At 50.6% G+C, this 18,499-nt stretch overlaps 6 protein-coding genes and 1 non-coding gene across 7 annotated transcripts; 2 read left to right on the top strand and 5 right to left on the bottom strand.

Annotated features, from left to right (window-relative positions):
• Positions 1–258: 258 nt before the first annotated feature.
• FPRO_00644 (uncharacterized protein) lies at positions 259–1,161 on the top strand (the record flags this gene model as incomplete). The annotated part of the gene is made up of 1 exon (XM_031224137.1): positions 259–1,161. One exon carries the CDS (start codon positions 259–261, stop codon positions 1,159–1,161), a length of 903 nt encoding a protein of 300 aa, XP_031075827.1.
• A 1,263-nt stretch (positions 1,162–2,424) lies between these two features.
• On the bottom strand, positions 2,425–3,866 carry FPRO_00645 (uncharacterized protein; the record flags this gene model as incomplete). Its single annotated transcript, XM_031224126.1, has 2 exons — positions 2,425–2,908; positions 3,103–3,866. The coding sequence occupies 2 exons, from the start codon at positions 3,864–3,866 to the stop codon at positions 2,425–2,427; spliced, it is 1,248 nt and encodes a 415-aa protein (XP_031075826.1).
• A 521-nt stretch (positions 3,867–4,387) lies between these two features.
• On the bottom strand, positions 4,388–5,800 carry FPRO_00646 (uncharacterized protein; the record flags this gene model as incomplete). The annotated part of the gene is made up of 4 exons (XM_031224114.1): positions 4,388–4,593; positions 4,702–5,349; positions 5,411–5,535; positions 5,604–5,800. The coding sequence occupies 4 exons, from the start codon at positions 5,798–5,800 to the stop codon at positions 4,388–4,390; spliced, it is 1,176 nt and encodes a 391-aa protein (XP_031075825.1).
• A 3,090-nt stretch (positions 5,801–8,890) lies between these two features.
• Positions 8,891–11,270, top strand: FPRO_00647 (uncharacterized protein; the record flags this gene model as incomplete). The annotated part of the gene is made up of 5 exons (XM_031224103.1): positions 8,891–8,977; positions 9,114–9,202; positions 9,263–9,552; positions 9,634–10,791; positions 10,846–11,270. The coding sequence occupies 5 exons, from the start codon at positions 8,891–8,893 to the stop codon at positions 11,268–11,270; spliced, it is 2,049 nt and encodes a 682-aa protein (XP_031075824.1).
• A 195-nt stretch (positions 11,271–11,465) lies between these two features.
• On the bottom strand, positions 11,466–13,417 carry FPRO_00648 (uncharacterized protein; the record flags this gene model as incomplete). Its single annotated transcript, XM_031224092.1, has 6 exons — positions 11,466–11,726; positions 11,770–11,916; positions 11,970–12,050; positions 12,101–12,278; positions 12,336–12,938; positions 12,993–13,417. The coding sequence occupies 6 exons, from the start codon at positions 13,415–13,417 to the stop codon at positions 11,466–11,468; spliced, it is 1,695 nt and encodes a 564-aa protein (XP_031075823.1).
• A 340-nt stretch (positions 13,418–13,757) lies between these two features.
• tRNA lies at positions 13,758–13,840 on the bottom strand. Its single transcript is given in 2 exon segments — positions 13,758–13,793; positions 13,804–13,840. It is a non-coding gene; the product is annotated as a tRNA-Lys (tRNA).
• Positions 13,841–14,228: 388 nt separating this feature from the next.
• FPRO_00649 (uncharacterized protein) lies at positions 14,229–17,064 on the bottom strand (the record flags this gene model as incomplete). Its single annotated transcript, XM_031224081.1, has 6 exons — positions 14,229–14,930; positions 14,980–15,222; positions 15,274–15,937; positions 15,984–16,262; positions 16,309–16,711; positions 16,773–17,064. 6 exons carry the CDS (start codon positions 17,062–17,064, stop codon positions 14,229–14,231), a joined length of 2,583 nt encoding a protein of 860 aa, XP_031075822.1.
• Between the last annotated feature and the right edge of the window lie 1,435 nt (positions 17,065–18,499).

The raw sequence follows: 18,499 nt of genomic DNA, 5'->3' as shown, positions 1-18,499 counted from the left end.
CCACGAGAAACCCATCAGTCTCGTGTTCTAAAAAGCGGAGGCGATTTTGAGCCATCAATCCCTTCGTTCGGTCCCCTCGAGTCCAGACAAGCTCCGCGACTAGCCATCCCGCTATTTGGGTCCGCCTCGCTTCCCTTCGGAGCTGCAACCATATCCAGGCGCATCAAGTCGCCCAGTCTGATCTGATCAGTAGCTGTGTTCTACTGATATCACTGCCACTGTCAACATTACCAAGAGCGGTTCCCAATTCCCGTCGCAATGACAATGCACGCAATCAACGCCGCTGGTCGACGAGTTTCACTCCTTAACGACGAATCTGCTTCCCAACAACATCAGCAGCAGCAGCCCACGCAACGACCACCTCTCAGCTTCCACTCTCACTCCAGCTATGCCTTCACTCAATCATACCCCACCCCGGGCAGTACTTCTTCTTCGCCAAACACTCCCGAACTTCTTCGTTCCGACTCTTATGACTCTCAAATGAGCAACGATCCTCTTTCTCCTCTGACTCCCAACGTCGACTACTACCCTCGACAACAGGTCATGTACACAATTCCTCAGGACTACAACATGGAGGCGAAGCATGCCCAATACGCCGACAGCACCCGTTCAGCTTCCTACGACGCTGAGATGGTCAGCCAGCCCCGATCCTCGCCTATGCCCGAGCGCCCCGGAAAGAGGTATCCCTGCAGGTACCGCGACACTCATGGCTGCGAAAAGACCTTCACCACCTCAGGTCATGCCTCGCGCCATTCAAAGATTCACACTGCAGAGAAGGCTGTTCAATGTACCTTTGCAGGATGCCAGAAGAAGTTCACTCGCGCCGACAATATGAAGCAACATCTCGAAACCCACTTCAAGGATAAGAGTCGCTCTTCTACCAGCCAGCGCAGTCACAGGACATCCCTAGCTGACGCTCGTCGTAACTCTACATCCGGGCGCCCTTCCGCAAGCCGCACATCCTCGTCCAGGAGCCGACGCGACGCTGATCCTTATCCCCTTCCCACACCCCCACTGGCCTCACCCAGTGTCAACAGTGGATCTTGGGATTTGGGCGGCCGCAACTTGCCCATTCTCAACCGCCCTGTTGCTGGCAGGACACCTAGCGGTCTGGATGCCCTCGCTATGGCCGTGGCATGCCAGGAGGGTTCCGGTGTCTGAAGTGAATAATGCTGGATCTTTCACCCCTGGCATTCTCTTCCTTCTAAAAAAGATTTTTTTCTCGGGCATTACTTTATTGATAATCTTAATCCTCTGACAAGTCCTATCTCTACACACATATCACTCCACCTGGCGACTTGATCTTTGGGGCACAACCTACTCCCCTCATGACTCCCCCGACCCACACACAGACATTGGTGCATTTTTATTCTGTTCAATGGATTGTCTCCATCACGGCGTTGTATGAACACACGAGGAGCAACTCGGATTCAAAGGCGTTATCCGTTTGGATGGGTTTGTTTTATTTTCTTACTTTTTATTTATTTATCATTTATTCAAAAGGTGTCTGGGATTGGACGGTGTCGCGAGTATACGATTGGCTACACGGATGGTTCTCCCCATAAAGGGCACGCGGTTTAGATAAACGACGACAGGAGGTGCCCTCTTGGAGTTTCAAACCCGAGGGCGAAAAAACGCATGGCGTTGGCGGGGTTTTCACGATTTGATGTTTCCAACTTTTGTTCAACTATAAGATCTTCTGGGAAAGGCCCATTCGAGGGGCCGTATCGGGCATCCCTAGGGGCAGGGGTGGTGGAAGAAGACGAGACAGCGGCATAGTACACACTTGGTCGCTGCCCCTTGCGGCTGTATTTAGACGGCAGTGAGGCAGTTTTATGTGTAGTGCTTTCCATTTTTGGATTCAACACACGAACTGTATACAATTGATATCATTTTCAAAATTTCATACTCATCTTCTCCCCAAGAATTTTTGTGATATCAGCCAACGTGAAGGGGCAGAATACATTTATTCACAATGGTGTAACACAAATTCTGCCTATCATCGGCATAATTAACGATGACTTGCTGTTTCCATTCGACATCAAATCTATGGGCTCATTACTGCCATACCTTGTGAGCTTGTCGCCTCAATACCTATTCAAGCTAATATAGATAAATACCCCATGAGACTCTGCTTTGCCAAGGGACAAACAGATATCCACTTTGTAACACTTGTTTATGGTATACTCTTGGTAACCAATGACCTGATGGTCGGCAGGTAACTCGCTTGATTTTACGCGCTTCTGAGTTTTGTCACATGGGAATGTTCTGACAACCCTGAGACATTTCCAAAACACACATAACCACAAGTAAAAATCTAATTTCTTTTATATATGTGTGTATGCTTTGATCATCAAATCATTCGATGTCGTTACTCAACTAATTGTCATCATGCATCATAGTTCTCGTACCACGTGCGATTCCCTATTCCCATATATCCTCCTTTTCTGCACATAATCTGGCCATCTCCAGCTGCTCGTCTGTCTGACAGACGAGCACCCGCTGTCTGGCATCGCGTTTGCCGAGTTCCTGGACCACATCCTTGATAGGTTCCTGATTACTAGCATCATCGAGGGCAAAGCCTAAGCAGGCAACCCTCTCGACGACGGCAGATCGAAGCTTAGCGCTGTGCTCTCCAATGCCGCCAGCGAAAACCAAAGCATCGACACGGCCCTCGAGGGTTACGAAGTAAGAGCCGACAAAGCCGGCAATGCGATCGACAAAGATTTCAAAGGCCAGGCGGTGGGTGGGCTCGTCTGACTCGGCAACTACGCCAAAGTTGGTCGTGCCCGTCATGGACTTCCAGCCGCTCTCCTTATTGAGGATCTCCTCAGCCCTTGAAATGTGAAGATGTTTGGTGGATGCAGGGGAGAGTTTCCCCACATCGGAGGCATAGTGGAAGACAAGACTGCAAAGGTTGGCAAGGGTCAGCATGCAAGAACCTTAATTTAGAAAGGAAGACCCTGATCCCACCCCTCGGTTCCGGATCTCATGTATGATCTGATGAGAGTAGCATTCCGCTGCATCCGGTGGGGCATGGTTCTGGGTTCTGTGCCCTAGGCCCCGGGCTAAGGGTGTTTTTTGAGGGATTGAGCGCCTTACCTAGGATCAACACTGCCGCTTCGAGTCGCTCCAGGAAGGCCCGCCAAAGGTGTAAGCCCCATACTCGTATCCCAACTCTTGCCGCCCTTGATGGCGCAGGCGCTGGCACCGCTACCGAGGTGCAAAGCGATCATGTTTAAGCTGTCGACGTCTTTTTCAAGATACTGTGCCACGGCTCTTGTGATGAATGCATAGCTGATTCCGTGAAATCCGTACTTGCGTAGGCGATTGCTTTTCGCGATCTTTGGGTCGATGGGGTAGGTGTAGATGTGTGGAGGGATAGTTGTATGGAACTGTGAGTCGAAACAGGCGACGTTGACGGTCTTGGGTAGCGCGCTGATGCAAGTGTCGACGATGCTCAAGGCGACACCATTGTGAAGTGGTGCTAGGTCGCTGAGCTCTTCAAGGTGGTGATAGGCATCTTGGGTAATGACTTGCGACCGATCATAGTCCCCGCCATGAACAATGCGATGGCTGGCGATGGTAATATCCTCCTTTGAAGAGATCTCCTTGAGTTCAGTGTCGTCAATGAATGTCTTGAGGAGAAGGTCGAAAGCATCCTCTTGATTCTTGACACTTTCGGCAACCTCTCTCGCCTTGACCACCTTCTCACCGCGACGCGTATAAGCAAGCGTTGCTGGCGGAGCAGTCAATCCACCGATTGAGGCCTCTGCGATTTGATGAGGTTCTGCGTTCTTATCTGCAGTATAGACTGAAATCTTGACCGAGCTAGAGCCGGCATTGATGGCGAGAATGACCTTCATGACCGATGGCGCGACGCTGAAGGGGCCAATGTTTTGGTGTTGAGTGTGTATCAGGAACGGGGGAGCAGTGGCAGCAGTAGTGAGCGATGGATGCTAGGGGAGAAGGGAGCTTGAGTTGAGTTTATCAACTTTCCATTCATGACGGGTTGTGCATCTCAATGACGACACAGCTCCATGGTACGATCCAGGCACCGCGGGGGGTCTTCAGAGACGGTGTGGGGGCGCCCCGAGCATTTCCCCGTTGTCTGCCCACGGATAGCGACATAAGGTATACAGCCTGATAACCTCTGTTTGACGTCCCGGCCAATCCCCTACGGGCGGCTGCTGATTATCGCCTTTTTGGGCGGCGTTTGATGAGCGCTTTCATTTCTGACAGGTGAAAGGGTGTGGGCTGTCAACGTCAAACCTTGCAACTACTGTCACCCCACTTGGACACGCACTGCAGCTCGAGCATGTGGCTCGTCTCAGTGGTGCAACTGGTCGAGGATACTGATATGGCATCTGACTCGGAATTGTCATTTTCAAGGCGTAGCTTCGGCCGCATCCGAGGGTTCTGGCACTGATTCGAGCATGTGGTTCGGCCATCCTGACACCGGTAAATCGGGAGAATGTCCCGGCAAAATCTGCGGCGAGGGCAATTCGAAATGGTTTGGTGGAAATGGGATGCCGTTGAATTCACGGTCCGAACTGTGGCAATAAAGCCAGGTCTCGATAAATCGTCGGTATGCTGGTCTGACTGTTAGCTGACATGTCTGGAGACAGATTTGGAGATCCGGCCAGGGCAGCCGTTGCTCCTACGAGGGGAGCCCTCTTTTTGGGCTTTTTTTTCCCTAACCTTGACGCTCAGTGAACTGGATGGCCAGATATCGTATGTCGAGAGTCGGCTGCTGCAATGATCTTGGCTCGGAGGAATCATTCGTTCTGGTTCGAGATCGCATACGATGCGGCAGTGAAAAGCGTCGGTGTGAGTGCTGGTCGTCGCCCGAAGTATGCCGCCTGCCAGACGCATTGAGTCGAAGATGTTTCGCGCGGTCGTCCCTCCCGCGCAGTTCCCCGTCGAACGAGTGAACATCATACTCTCGGTATTGGCCATCCGTCTTATTGGCACACACGCTGAGGGAGTGGAAAGTCGTATATCGATCCCTCCACAGCTTGAGTCTCTGAATCGCACCGATCCCCTTCACCTTGCCGAAGCCATCTGTGCGACCATGGACGTTTGTCCAAACGACGTCGATGTCATAGAAATCAACCAGGTCCTTTCTGCGCAAATCTCCCTGAAATTGAATAGAGCTCTCGACTGTCGTGAATTCGTATCTGATCGTGACGTACTGGTCATGTATACAAACACCCTCGTCCGTTGTGTACCGAATCCGGTGAGGTTCCTGAAACGTGAGATATCTTTCCATGTCCGAAGGGTCATAGTACGGGCGATGGCGCGAGTGGAGGGTATGAGGATATATATCGGAGGGTGTGTCGGAGGGCACTGAGAGTGAATTGAGTTAGCTGACGTTGGATATGGAAAGCAGCAGCCCAAGTCTACATACAGAAGTGTTCGAGCAATTCGTTCTGGTAGCTACCCTGCCACAGAACACGGCGCTGCTCAGAACCCACCACTTCCCAAGGCCCCAAGTAAACGACTCTTTCGTCAGGAGTATCTTGAAAAAGGATTCTAGATGTATCCCAGTGTCAGCCAGATGAAACGCCACTCATATCAACCACGGGCCGGGAGAATCGCACATTGTTGCCTGGAAACCCGGGGGTCCCAAATCGAGTACCGAGGTCCCAGTTCCCGACCCCTCGGTGGTCGGAGCAGAAATGGTTGATATGCCGGAGGTGGGAGTCCAGGTTGAATCGACCGGACTGACGTATGTTCGTCCGTATGTTGGCGGGCGACCGAGCGACGAGGAAGTAAAGGACGAGCCCGAGGACGACATGCTGTCGCTGGTAGCAGTCGAGGGCGATCTGGCTGACCGAGCGGTGGGGACATGTCATGACACGGTCACAACGGCGCAGGAGGTGCGAGTGGTCTCTGCTGGCGCTTTCTTGAAGATCCCAGTGACCAGCCCTAAAGCCGCCGTTGACACGCTCTGGCTTGAACTTGGGCAACGAACGGTCAGGTCTGCTGCGTGGAAGCCTATGTTGACAGAGGAATGGCGGCTCGGCAGGCTCTTGGCTGTCGAGGCCCTGATATCGCCAATGCCTAGGCCGGCGCAAAGGCAGAATCTCAACAATAGGGCAGCGATACAACGTGGAGGCACCGAGCAAGGTATGTACACTCAGTCGGGATAGACTTCAAGCACTAGATTGGCAAGGGTAGCTCCGGAAGCCGCTGGTGCATTCGTCTGCCCCTCTGATACGCCAGCAGGAAACTAGACCTTGGGAGTTCCAGTAATGTATCTGTATCTTTATCCGTACGTACGTGTACAGTGAATGGTGTGCTTGATGGGCGCCAGGAGCCGAAGATCCCAACCTTGGATGAGGTAAAGTTGGAGCTCACGTACATGGAGATCTCGCACCGAAGCTGTTGCAACAGCAGTATGTATGTAGAGGGCAAAGCAGGACAGACTCAGACCAGACGAGACCAGCCCAAGATAGGACAGGAGAGAAATCAAAGTTCAAGGCGACTTCCTAGAAGATTTAGAGCTAAGCAAGTGTGTCTGTTTTTTTTTTTTGGTTGTTCGTCCCATGAACCAGCTGTAGGCCAGCATCATCCATCGCAAATCGTGCTGGGAGCGAGAAGAAGAAGAAAAAGTAAATAGACGAGTGCGGTGAATTTCCACGGATAGTCGACTCAATGAGGGGCCTACAATGTTTGGGCCCGCATCAAATTCGCCAGGAGGACGGATACCTGTACATTAGTGCCTAGGCAGGTAAGGCTAGCCACACACAGACAGGCACGCTGCACGCTGCCTGTCGCAAAGCCGTCAGTTGTTGGCAACTTAGGTACGCAACAATAGAGGAGCTGCGTCGACAGAAGCCGTCCCCAGAAACTCCAAGCCCGAGCAAAATGAATGTCGTTGCGTTGTGCAATCGACAGCCAAGGGTCGACGCCACATGGGCAGAAGCTTGTCTTCCATTGGTGGTCCACTAACAGCGGGAGCACGGCGCACGGGGGTCCATGGGACATTCTGATGGGCTAGCTAACACGGCCAAGAAAGCTAGGGTCCATGTCGTGGGCATTGGAGCTAGGCCAAGCTCCGGCTAGCAATTCCGATTGTCTGGGCCCGTCAGTGTTGTTTGATATGGATGGATGTCACCAGAATGTGGAATTGATCGCATGTTTATGACTTGCCAATTGAAAAAAGTTATGAGTCTCGTTGGTATCACGAATACGGACGGACGCATCTTGGCCGGGCAGAGCCGCGTGCTACTACTGTATACCCCATCACCCCGACTGGCGTTGGAGCCATCCAATGGATGGATATTCTTAGGTAGTTACTCTGGGCGTGATGGCATCGCTTGGGGTTTTTTTTTGCACAGTAATAGAGATACATGCTTCGATGATGGCCTGGTAAAGAGTGGAAGAGCCAAGTGTCATTCGGCACGCTCAGTGATCCTTCAATTGCAGTCGGGTTCGAAAGTCGTTTCGTGGTGCAAGTTTAAATAAAAAAAAAAACGGCTGGCATACGAGTTTCCGATATGCTCATCAAGTCAAACGACTTGGGAATCACCATTTGCCCTGTTATGTTCCGAGAATGGCCAGCTCCCCACGATATAAAGATATCCTTACTTACTCTTTGAGTTGAGATAAATCATATCAAGACAGTTAAGACTATGAATTCGTGCAATAACGGCTTAGATCTTCTGTGCTGAGGGTCGCAACGTCGATCTCCTGTATTCCCTGAACCATGGAATTGGGTTGCAGCACTCGGACCCGGGTTGATTTCAGCGAGGCACTAACTAGTCAAGGTACAGCATGAGTACTCCGTATGTAAAGTCATCAGCATCAGCATCAGCATCAGCAACAGCAACAGTGACTGACGGTACCGAACCGCTTCTTCTTGACCTTCAATTAAACATGATTATGTAAACCACTTCTTCGCGACATCAAATTGGCCCCCCCCCCCCCCCACGTCCTGCCGACCAAGCTTCAACACCACGTGCCTCTTTCACAGATGCCAATGCCTTGTTCCGTTGTCTTGAACGGTCAACTCAAATGCAAGTCTACAAGCCACATTGGTTCCAGACTCGGGCAGGGAGAGGTGCTGCCCCCATTGGGTTAACTGTCCTTCGTCAAGGCATTGATTGACTGATTGATTGCTTGATTGCTTGCTCTTCACAAGTCGGATAATTCTGTTCGGATACCCACACGGGCTACCAAGTCTGGCTGACAAGGGACCCCTAAACCAGTCGCTGATGAAGCAAGTCATTTGTGTTTCTGCTGCTCAGCAAAGATCGACGCCCTTCTCCAGACAATTAGCTTACATAGTACATGGTATTGTCTTCTTGGCACCGCTGGCCTATCGAAACTGGTCCCTCGGAGACGTTTTTGTTCAGCTCAATAACTACTAGGTAAGTAGGTACTGAAACACTTGGAGCGTTGGTACGCCGGTACTCAGGCTCCGGTCACGCTTCTAACAAGGATAAATAAGTCAAGTTAATCTTCAGAGGGCTCTGCCAAGTGAAGCCAAGCGTGCCTTGGCCAACCTAAGGGTCCGGTCCGTCAGCTCAAAGCAATTAATTCATCGTTGCGGCGCGCGCTTGGCACAGCACACAGTCCTTGTTTAGACTGCCTGCCACACAGTTTTGCGATGGCATCCCACACCCATTCGTTCATTCAATTCATTCATAGCTCGCGGCCTGCTCTGGTTCTGACTATACTCTGTTTCTCTATTCTATTCTATTCTATGCTATGGAAGCACGGCCATGAGAATTGCAATCCTCTCCTCTTCCTCTTTGGACATTGCTTGTCCGCAATCCCAGTAATTGTCTTGTAATTTGCCCGTCGCCCATCGGGTCCTCAGCCCACCCCCTCTGATCTGAACTGGAACTTTTGCAACTGATGCTCATCCCCGTCGCGAATCATGTCTATTCTCTCGAGATATTCTTTGCGCCAAAACCGCGGGTTCTTGGGCTCGGACAGTTCTGCTCTGCCATCGCAGGATGCGCAGGTAAGTCAGTGCGTGGCCATCAATGTGCCACATACATAACTAAGCCTCCCCCCGTCTCTCTCTCTCTCTCTCTCCCTCCTGTACCTCTATGATCTTGATTTGATGTTGTTGACTGACAACGGTTCTGACATGACAGGATCGTCAACAATTGCGCTACGAGCTTGACCTGAACTCATGGAACTTTCGCATCTGGGGTGTTTGTGCCTCTGGCTTTTTAACAGATTCGTGAGCTTTCTCCTCGCCACTTCTCTACGACGACGTCCTAACTCGTGAATGCCTACCTAGCTATAATCTCTTCTCGACAAATGTGATCCTCGCTTCTATCGCATTTGTATACTGGCCCAATGGCCCGGAATGGTCAGGTCTACTCATCAACTTCTTTACACTCTTGGGCTCCGTTGTTGGTCAGATCCTCTTTGGCTACCTTGCGGATCGCTATGGCCGAACTCGCCTCTACGGCGTTGAGCTCGTCCTGGTCATTGTTTCCACGATTGGAGTCGCCACTAGCAGTCATGGCTACAATGATCTTTCCTTCCTCGGTCTGTTCATTTGGTGGCGTTTTGTCATGGGCATTGGTGCGTGAATCCTCCTGAGCAACCTCTTCTGGCTTCCAACCACAACAGACGGCACAACTTGGATGCTAACAAACACCATAGGAATAGGGGCTGAATATCCGCTCAGCGCCGTCATCACATCGGAATGGTCCAGTACACAATCTCGCGCTACTATGCTCTCGTCCGTTTTCATGATGCAGCCCATCGGCCAAGCGCTGGCCCAGTTGGTCGGTCTGTTTGTCCTCCTCGGCTTCGAGCGAAGCCATAACCTCCAGGGAATGCGCTGCGGGCTCGACAGACTGCATGAAGAGGAATGCAAAAAGGCATTGGACGGCGTCTGGCGCATTGTGATCGGGTCAGGTGCCGTCCCTGCACTGCTCGCCATCATCTTCCGCTTCTTCCTGTTCGACTGTGGTATTTACAGCCTTGAGGTCAGGAACAAACCGAGGATGGCTCTAGCGAATACCCAAAGAATCTACGGTGCCCCGCAAGGTGCTGGGCTAGAAGCATTCCCCAGCGGAGGTGTCAACGGGCGCTCCATGAGTGGCGGTGTTGGCGGACAAAACTCGTTCCCGATGAACCAATTTGTTCAAGGTCAAGCACCAGCAACATATCAGACTACCTCCCCCGATGGGAACCACCATGTCGCACCTTCGTATCGCACAAATGGCCTTGCAGATGGGATGCATCTTGCGAGTAGCTCGCAGCAGCCGATGCCGGTGCAGTTTTCGAGGGAGGACCTCCACAACTACTTCATCCGCGACGGGAACTGGGCATATCTACTGGGCACGGCGGCAACGTGGTTTTTCTTGGACGTCTCGTTCTATGGAATGAGCCTCGATAATAGAGGCACTCTGTCGACGATGTGGGCGACTACCACGCCGACCAAGATTGACGACTCCCTCGAGTGTTGGACATCATCGCTTCGCGGGGGGAATTCGACAGTACCGGATTGGGCCACCGATGGACTTCCAGTTTGGTCGACCGACGCGACGCACCCCTGCAACACCATCTACGACGTGCTTATCGAGCAGACAAAGCAGTATCTCTTGACCGTCTCGCTTGCATCCATTGCGGGCAGCGCTTGTTTCGTGTTATTTGCCAACCGCATCCCACGACGTCAGTGGCTCACAGCATCCTTCCTCGTTCTCGCTGGGTTCTTCGTCATCACTGGATGCGTCTACTACGGCGTCCATCAGCAAAAAGGTGCTCCGGCCACAGTGGTGTTTGTAGCCATCTGCCACTTCATGTTCAACTTTGGTAAGTTGACGCGCTCTCTGTTCCGCATATTCAGAACTAACCATGGATTACCAGGTGCCAATACATTAACATTTATCATACCAGCCGAAATCTTCCCCACCTGTTATCGTTGTCTGTGCCACGGAATCTCTGCTGCAGCAGGGAAGCTAGGCAGTCTCGTTGCTGTTCTAGTGGTATACGGAATAAACCAGTCATATCAAGCAGAGAACAGACAAGGACTCATCTTTCTCCTATTTGGGTCTGTGGCTGCTGTGGGTGCCCTCTTCTCCTGGGCATACCTACCCGATTCTCAACGTCGCGTCGAGTACGATGGTAAGAGTTATCTCGAGTCCAAAACGCTCGAGGAGCTTGGTGAAGGAAGAGTCAAAGCACGACTTGGGGGCGAGCTGGTGACGATAGAAGAGAAGTGGGATGCTATCAAGAGGAGGAAGAGAGGATCCATGAGAAGCGACCCTTCTGTGCCAGATGGTACTATATAGAGGCCTCGTGGCATTTCGAACTGCAATTATCACACCTTTGCTGTCTAAGCGCCCTCGCCGGGCGCTATGCTTTCCCATGTAAATATTTATAATGAAATAGATACCCCTTAACCACAACCGAACCACGTCCGGAAAACGTACAGTCTACTGCTCCAGTCGATATTTCGTACCAATCTTTCCAACGTACCGAGAACTTCAGGCATTGTTAGGGGCTTCAACTTGATGGCGCCCATATTTCTCCATCAAGGCATCTAATGTCTCACTGTATAGCATGTGGTTGCTTGTTGTGGCTCGCACGCTCTTATCTCCCTCGATGGCATCCAGCCATCGCGCCCAGCGCGATCCAGGTGGGGAAGATGGTATACTCGCTGGGGCCAGGGTTCTAGAGAATCGAAGAGCAAAAGGTGCTAGATGTATATCGACCAGAGACATGCTTCGCCCGAGAAAATACGGACCCTATGATAGATTAGAGTCAGTATGTCGGTCACAGGCGATGTACCCAGAGCTCAGGATCAACTACCTTTTTGTCTGCAGCTTCGACAAGAGTATCTATACTGCCCTGTAAACTAATCCCTGCTTCATCTCCAAGAGCTGGGTCTTGATGTTGGAGGAGTTTGAAGAAGTTTGGGACGATATGACGGTTGATCTCCATATCGTCAGTATTGCCTCTGATTCTGGTGATAGTGGGATGTATCTTACATGGTCAATCCAGAAACGGCAATTGGCTTTCAATCTTGAATCTACCGGAAGCATCGGTGTTCCGTGACCGAGATCTTCAAGCTGCGCATCTCATCAATATCACAAACCAGCAGCTTTGAGACGAGACTCACATATTCTAGTATGACAGCACTATTCGAACATGACCAGCCGCTATGTACTATGGCGGGCACATCGCCATGAAGGTTAGCCAGGAGGGGCTGGATTGGGTGACGGAAGGCATCTGTTTCGCAGTACTGGTAGGGCATGCCCTTTGCTTCCAGAGCGATCCAAATACGTTGAGAGAATGGGCTTTTGCGGTTAGTATGTATGGGAATGTGAGTGTATTTGAGTATGAGTTCGACATACCAGAAACATGCTGCGTAGAGCTTGAATTCGCTCTCCTTCGCGTGTTTTCTAGCTGTGAGTAGTGCAGCTCCTGTGGCTTTCAGAAGAGCCTTTTTAAGAATTCTCCGTATTAGAAACTCCTTTTCTTCAGAATTGGCATCATGGATATGGCTTACCTGGGCCTTCTCCTTGTCCCATTTCGCGCCCCCTTGGTTTGCCAAATACCTCTGCACACTATTCTTCTTTATCTCGTCACTCCTTTCAAGCGTATGCTTATGTGGCCCAGCTACACCGTCTCCCTTTCCATTACCTCCATTGCCATTGACTCTCTGTATCGTCCACAATCGCTGCCCTGCCAGACATGCGTCAAGACCACTGCTGTTATCAAGGTCCAGTCGAGCCCCCGGGAAGTACTCTGTAATTTTTATCTTGACATCACATAAATCGCGCTGGCGAACATTTCTCTTCCGTTTCTTCTTGTTAGGGTCATCAGATTTGGGGGTTCCCGAAGGACGGCCTTTCATACGACAGTCCCAGTAGTGTGAGATGAAAGGCTTGCGCTTATAACGCTGGGTCGAACGATGGGAGTAGACATTGTCTACATGAGGAAAATATGTCTCGAACCTAAAGCCGTTAAGGACTGCAAATTCCATCACAGGTTGAGGAGGGCTTCTTCACTCTTCATGTGTAAGAACAATCGTCTCGTCCACGTTGAACAGCTTATTCCGCCACATCTCCAGATCTGGGGGATCAACAATAATCTTACTGCTCAAGTGGCCACCCGATCTTCCAATCTCCTGTGGGTGAGCATTGTTCTGCACACTGAATATCCTATCGGCTGGTGTTTCCACAACAGGCACCGACACTGCTATCGGTGCAAGTATACCAAATTGACCAAGGGCTGCTGGTGTCGCGATAGTAGCGCTATTGTGCATAGCATGGATATGGTAAGCCTCTTCGATACCGGGTGCCACATATCCTTGTAGACCAAGCTCAAGCGCATCGCGATAATCCGGTGGAAGACCCGGAGTTGAGAACGTTGCGGATAGCCCCGGCCCGGAGCCGGAGCCGGAGCCCGGAGGCGGGGTGTTCGGAGCTGTCATGGGAGTGGATCTCCGTCCTGGTACAGCCACGGCGATGCTAAAAACAAACTCCACAGTAAGATTCGTCCCTCGGTTGGAACGATCAATTTCTCTAGATGACACTTTCTGACGGTTTCTGTTGCTGCTTTAAGACGTTGCCTAGGTCATTGTCTGAAAGAGGGGCAGGGTGTTATTGAGCTGCAGCTGCATGCCAAAAGAAGCAACGAGGGAAACGCCCCACCAATGCTGCACGGACCATACCACAAACAAAAGAAAGCCGTAAAAAAGATAGAGAACCTTTGAAAATCCCGACAAAAAAAATGAAAGCCTCGCAAATCGCTCGCAATCGTATTATAGGAACAGCCCGATGCGGGGGTCGAACCCGCAACCTTGAGATCGCGTACTCGTAAGAGTCTCACGCTCTACCGATTGAGCTAACCGGGCGTGGCTCTTGAATTGGTTGATACTACGCCCAGCAGGATCACCTTGAGACCATGGTCAACATCGCAACGCCGGTATCCAATAACGCAGCTCTTCTCTTTCCCTGCACCTATTATGGCCGTGATAGTGGTGTTTCATTGTCATTAGAACCCGGGTATCCTTCAGAATTACTCAAAACATACATGGTAAGTCATCCATGAGACTCCCAACCCATAGTGTACAAGATCGCCGATATGTTTGTCCCGTATAAACGCCCTTGGTGCCAATTCTTCCGTGGGGTGTCCACCTCCTCCTCTTTCGTTTTATGATTATTGTTGGATCCTGGCTAGGCTCTCGATGCGTTGTTGCTTGCCTAACAATCCCGCCAGCAATAATTCCATGTTCACCGAGTTCAGGTATCCTTTGTTTCCCATGTTCCCAAATCCATGGCGTCCATTGGTCCCATATTCATCAAGGCTCGTAAGACACCCTCGCCAACTTGTGGTATCCCTGATTGTCCTTGAATGTCTCCCCAACCATCAGGCATTGAAAACCCCCCACTTTGGTCAAGGCTGGTCGGCATCGTAAATCCAGCTGTGTCTGAAAAGAATCCTTGTGTGCTCCCGTCGAGAACACTCGGGTTCATCAAAGTCTGGTTCGGCGACATTGGGCTCGCGTTGAAAGAGTTGTGTCCGGATCCGTTCAGCTGCCCAGGAGCCAGATGGTTCCGTTGGTCAGATCCTGAGCTCGAATTTGGTGTAGGTCGATTTGATGTCAACCCATCAGGCGATCCTGAAGCATCTTGGCTATCGCCTGTAACATCGCCAAAACCAGACATTGTCCGACTGCCAGATCCAGTCTTTTCGAACGTCGCCCCTGAGCTCGGTGTAAGAATGGGTAATTGTTGGTCAGACGACATCCAAGCCTGCGTAGCGAAGCTCTCTTCAGCAGTCGTGATCTCTGGTACACTATGATTAGGCTCAACAATATCCGGCTGGTTTCCGTCACCTCTCGAGGGTTGCATATAGTTGCATTCATTACGATATGCTGCTATGCCTTGCATTCCTTCTGGGTTATCACACCTAGCACCTCTGGGCGCTCCTGGATTGGTAGGCTTTGTGACGTTAGTGCTATTCGAGGAAAACGGCACGGGGACAACATACACCATCGTTGTTGCGTGGGAAAGCTGTCTTCAGCTTGGGGATTCTCAGTGCAAGTGCTTCGAGGTCGACATCGAGCTGGACGAGGAACGACTCAGTCAATGGATTCCTGCGTTTCAGCGCGTTCATTGCAGAGAGCAAAAAGCGAAGTGAGTCTGCCGTTTGGCTGTCGTCTGGTCGACTCTTAAGGTACTGTACAAATACTCGCGCCGATACGTATAAGCAAAAGGAGATGAATGGGTTTACCTGATAGCATATTAGGATCTCCGCTAATGGATGATAGTCGGCAACACTTACTGTCGAGAGATCCATATGGGAAATCATGCGCATGATGCTGGCAATCTCGTTGGCAGCTGTGATGCACCTAACTTTGCTTTCGGCACTGACCGACGCGGGCAAGTTGTTCTTCTCCGCTTTGAAGATGGCGGCTTGGTGCAGACAGATTGTCGAGGTATGGATACTCATGTTTGTAAAGACAATGTTAGGATTTGACAAGCCAGTGGGAAGCTTGAGTTGGGGAGGGAGACAAAGGGATGTGTTAAGGAGGATATTGTCCATCTGGCGGTGACGTTTCCAGAACGGACCGTTCAGATCGTTGTCAAGGTCATCGGCATCAGGACGGTGCAAATGTACCAGATTTCTGCCAAACAGGCAGGCCATAAGCACGATACCTCCAAAAGGCGATAGCTTACCTGCACCCATGGGGCTGGTGCATTCTGATAGTGACTGTGTCTGCTCAGGTTTGCTCATGATGAAGGCATCTTCTGAAGCAGGGAGATTGGTCATGATGTCGCGTTCGTCAATGGTCATGGGCCAGCCCGTGCCAATACTAGCATACCGGTCTTGACAGAAAGCCATCCAGAATGTTCGTCGTCGTTCCTCTCGTTCTGTCCAATCCTTCGGTGGTGCAAGGCATTGCTTGACGTCGAGGCCCGTTCCATCTAGTCTATGGAGGCCAGTCCTACAATGGTCAGTAGAGAAACGAGCGTCACCCAGGGAGTGCATACATTTGAGCCAGGCGGATAGCAGAGCCAGTGTTGATCCAGGCCCGGGGAAAATACATCATCTTCATTTCATAAGAGGCCAGCAGAGTATGTGTCTGGCAGTGAGCAATAGAGATCATGTGTTCTCCATAACCCTTGACGTAATCCGCTTCGACATACTTTCGCGCTCTGCGGTAGAAGAGATCTTTCAGATCTGCATATTTATCTGTTATGGTGCATGCGAGAGTCCACATGGCATATCGCAAACAAACCGGTGGTCTTTGGTTCGGAGCGCTTTGATAACTGGTCAGACATTTTACTTTTCCAGCAGTGTGAGGAAACAACATACAGATTCATGGCGGCGAGGTAACGGTATTTGTGAATCATGGGAATAGACGGATGAACCTTCTCGAAATAAATCTGGTGAAGTTCGTCAATGGTTTCTTGGGGAGGCAGAGGCTCCTCGAGACCCAGACCAATCATTTCCCATGTGAAAGTACCACCAACATTGTTCATGCCCATATCTAGACTGGCATTGAAATTGAAGTCGTCCATGGCACCTTGCTGCGGCGATTTGTCGGTGAAGTTCCAGTGCTGGTCCATACTATGATCCCCGGTAAGGTTTATAGGCGCATTTGAGATATTAAGATTCGCAGGGGATGCTGTTTGAGGTGGTCCGGACATTGCGACATTGATGTTCTTTGGAATATTCTGCGGAGGCTCCTGGGTTTTCAGCAAGGTTTCGACTTGTTCTGTAAAAGCGCAGCATGTCAGTAAATCCAATTGTCGATAGTATGTCGGGAAGAGGCTCACTCAGTCGCTCCTCCAGAGCCTTGACGTAACCACGCTTAGGACCACTCTTCCTCCGCTGTTCGTCGTAGGCGCAAGTATGACCAAGACGGGAGCAGGTACTGCAGCTAGGTCTGACTCCATCGCATTTGAGCTTGCGCTTCCGACATATCATACATGCCAGCCGTTTTGGCTTGGGAACGCTCGCATTATCGGGTATTTCCTGCTGAGGCGCTGTTTCGTCCCCATCGGCATCGTCGCTTCGTGGACGTTTGTTGCCGACGGTGCCAGCTCCCTTCTCATTTGAGTCCGGCATGAGGGACTATCTGGGAGGCTGTGTTTGTTGATATCGGAGGGTTGAAGTCGCAAATCGATTGATAAGACGGCGGCGGGGATAATAAATGCTAGACGGGCGGAATGACACAGTCGTAGGTGTCCGCACCTCCCGGTGAGAGATCCGGATATTTAAGAAAGCAATAACAGAAGTGGGAATCAGGAGGGAAGGCCGAGGCTGATAAAAGTCCGGAAGATAATGTGTTGGTGTTGTACCAAAGAAACGGCGATACGGAGTATGGAGCGATGGGATTCGAGCTCACCACCGTGAGTAAGGTAAGGTTACGGAGTTAAAAGATGGAGGCAGGTGGGAACCCTTGAGGGAGTCGTCGGACTCGGATGGATGGTGGGGAACGAGTAGAGCCTACTACCTTACTAGAGTCTTATACTCTCTAATGGTTGGCAGCCAACGGCTCCACGGTCATCAGGGAGCTGATGTTTGAGGGGTGCTTGCCGCGATACACGTTGGCTGCCTGGCGCGCTGTAAGATGTCGCTGGCTTTCAGAGGTACTGCACAGTTGTAGCACGTTTTGTACTGTAGATACCGTCAATCTGGCCTTGCAAGGTTGGGGGTCATTGCCCATGCATGAGGATTAATAATGGTATCCAGACTTACATTACAGTAGCAATCCGCAATTACCTTGGTAGCTTATCACCCAGTTTGTTCCTACAGCTTAATTGTGAAGGAAATCAGCATTAAGTATTATTCTAGGGGTTTTCGACGGAATCTCCCGAGTGCATTACTGGATATGACTGCATTCGTCCTCAATAAGATATTACCACATCTCTTGAACTGATATCGTCAACATCGACGACTACTTGCAGATATCATATGTCCTCTAGGTTAACACAGCCACACGCTTCGCTTGTTTCCGCTCTTCTAGTGGCAGCCATTTATGTCGGTGGGCGGCCGACTTGAATAAATATCATCGTCAACCTTGAGAAGAATGATATCAATATTTCCTATCAATAAGAAAGCCAGAACAGCACTCGTACTTGTATAAGATCGCAAAACATAAAGTAGAGTCACTTGATTGCACGATCAATTCAGCAACGACAATATTTCCTCAGCATCTCGGTCAACCCGTTTATGACAAATTAGCCACTCATGTTTAGATTTAACTCAGATCTATCTAGCAATCATTACAAACATTACGGGAACTTCAATTACCCTAAACATCTAATAGCCATGATCAATGCCCAATTATTCCCTTGATTGAAGAATCAAGCCTTGACTGTAGTACCAGAAGCCATGATACACAAAGTCTATTATCTCCCACGAGCATGCATATTTCCTTATTGTAGAGTACAGCACATTTTTTTTTGTTTGCGATGCCCCCTACTAAGTATCACATAGTAAACATACTGAGTTAGGTGTACAACCTGGAAGCTATCTAAACTGGAGCTATTGCATAGTG

Source organism: Fusarium proliferatum, assembly GCF_900067095.1.
Source record: "Fusarium proliferatum ET1 genome assembly, contig: FPRO_scaffold001, whole genome shotgun sequence".
In the NCBI taxonomy this organism is placed as follows: Eukaryota; Fungi; Ascomycota; class Sordariomycetes; order Hypocreales; family Nectriaceae; genus Fusarium; species Fusarium proliferatum.
The sequence above is the reverse complement of the archived record's forward strand: the minus strand, read 5'-3'. Positions and strand labels throughout refer to the sequence as shown.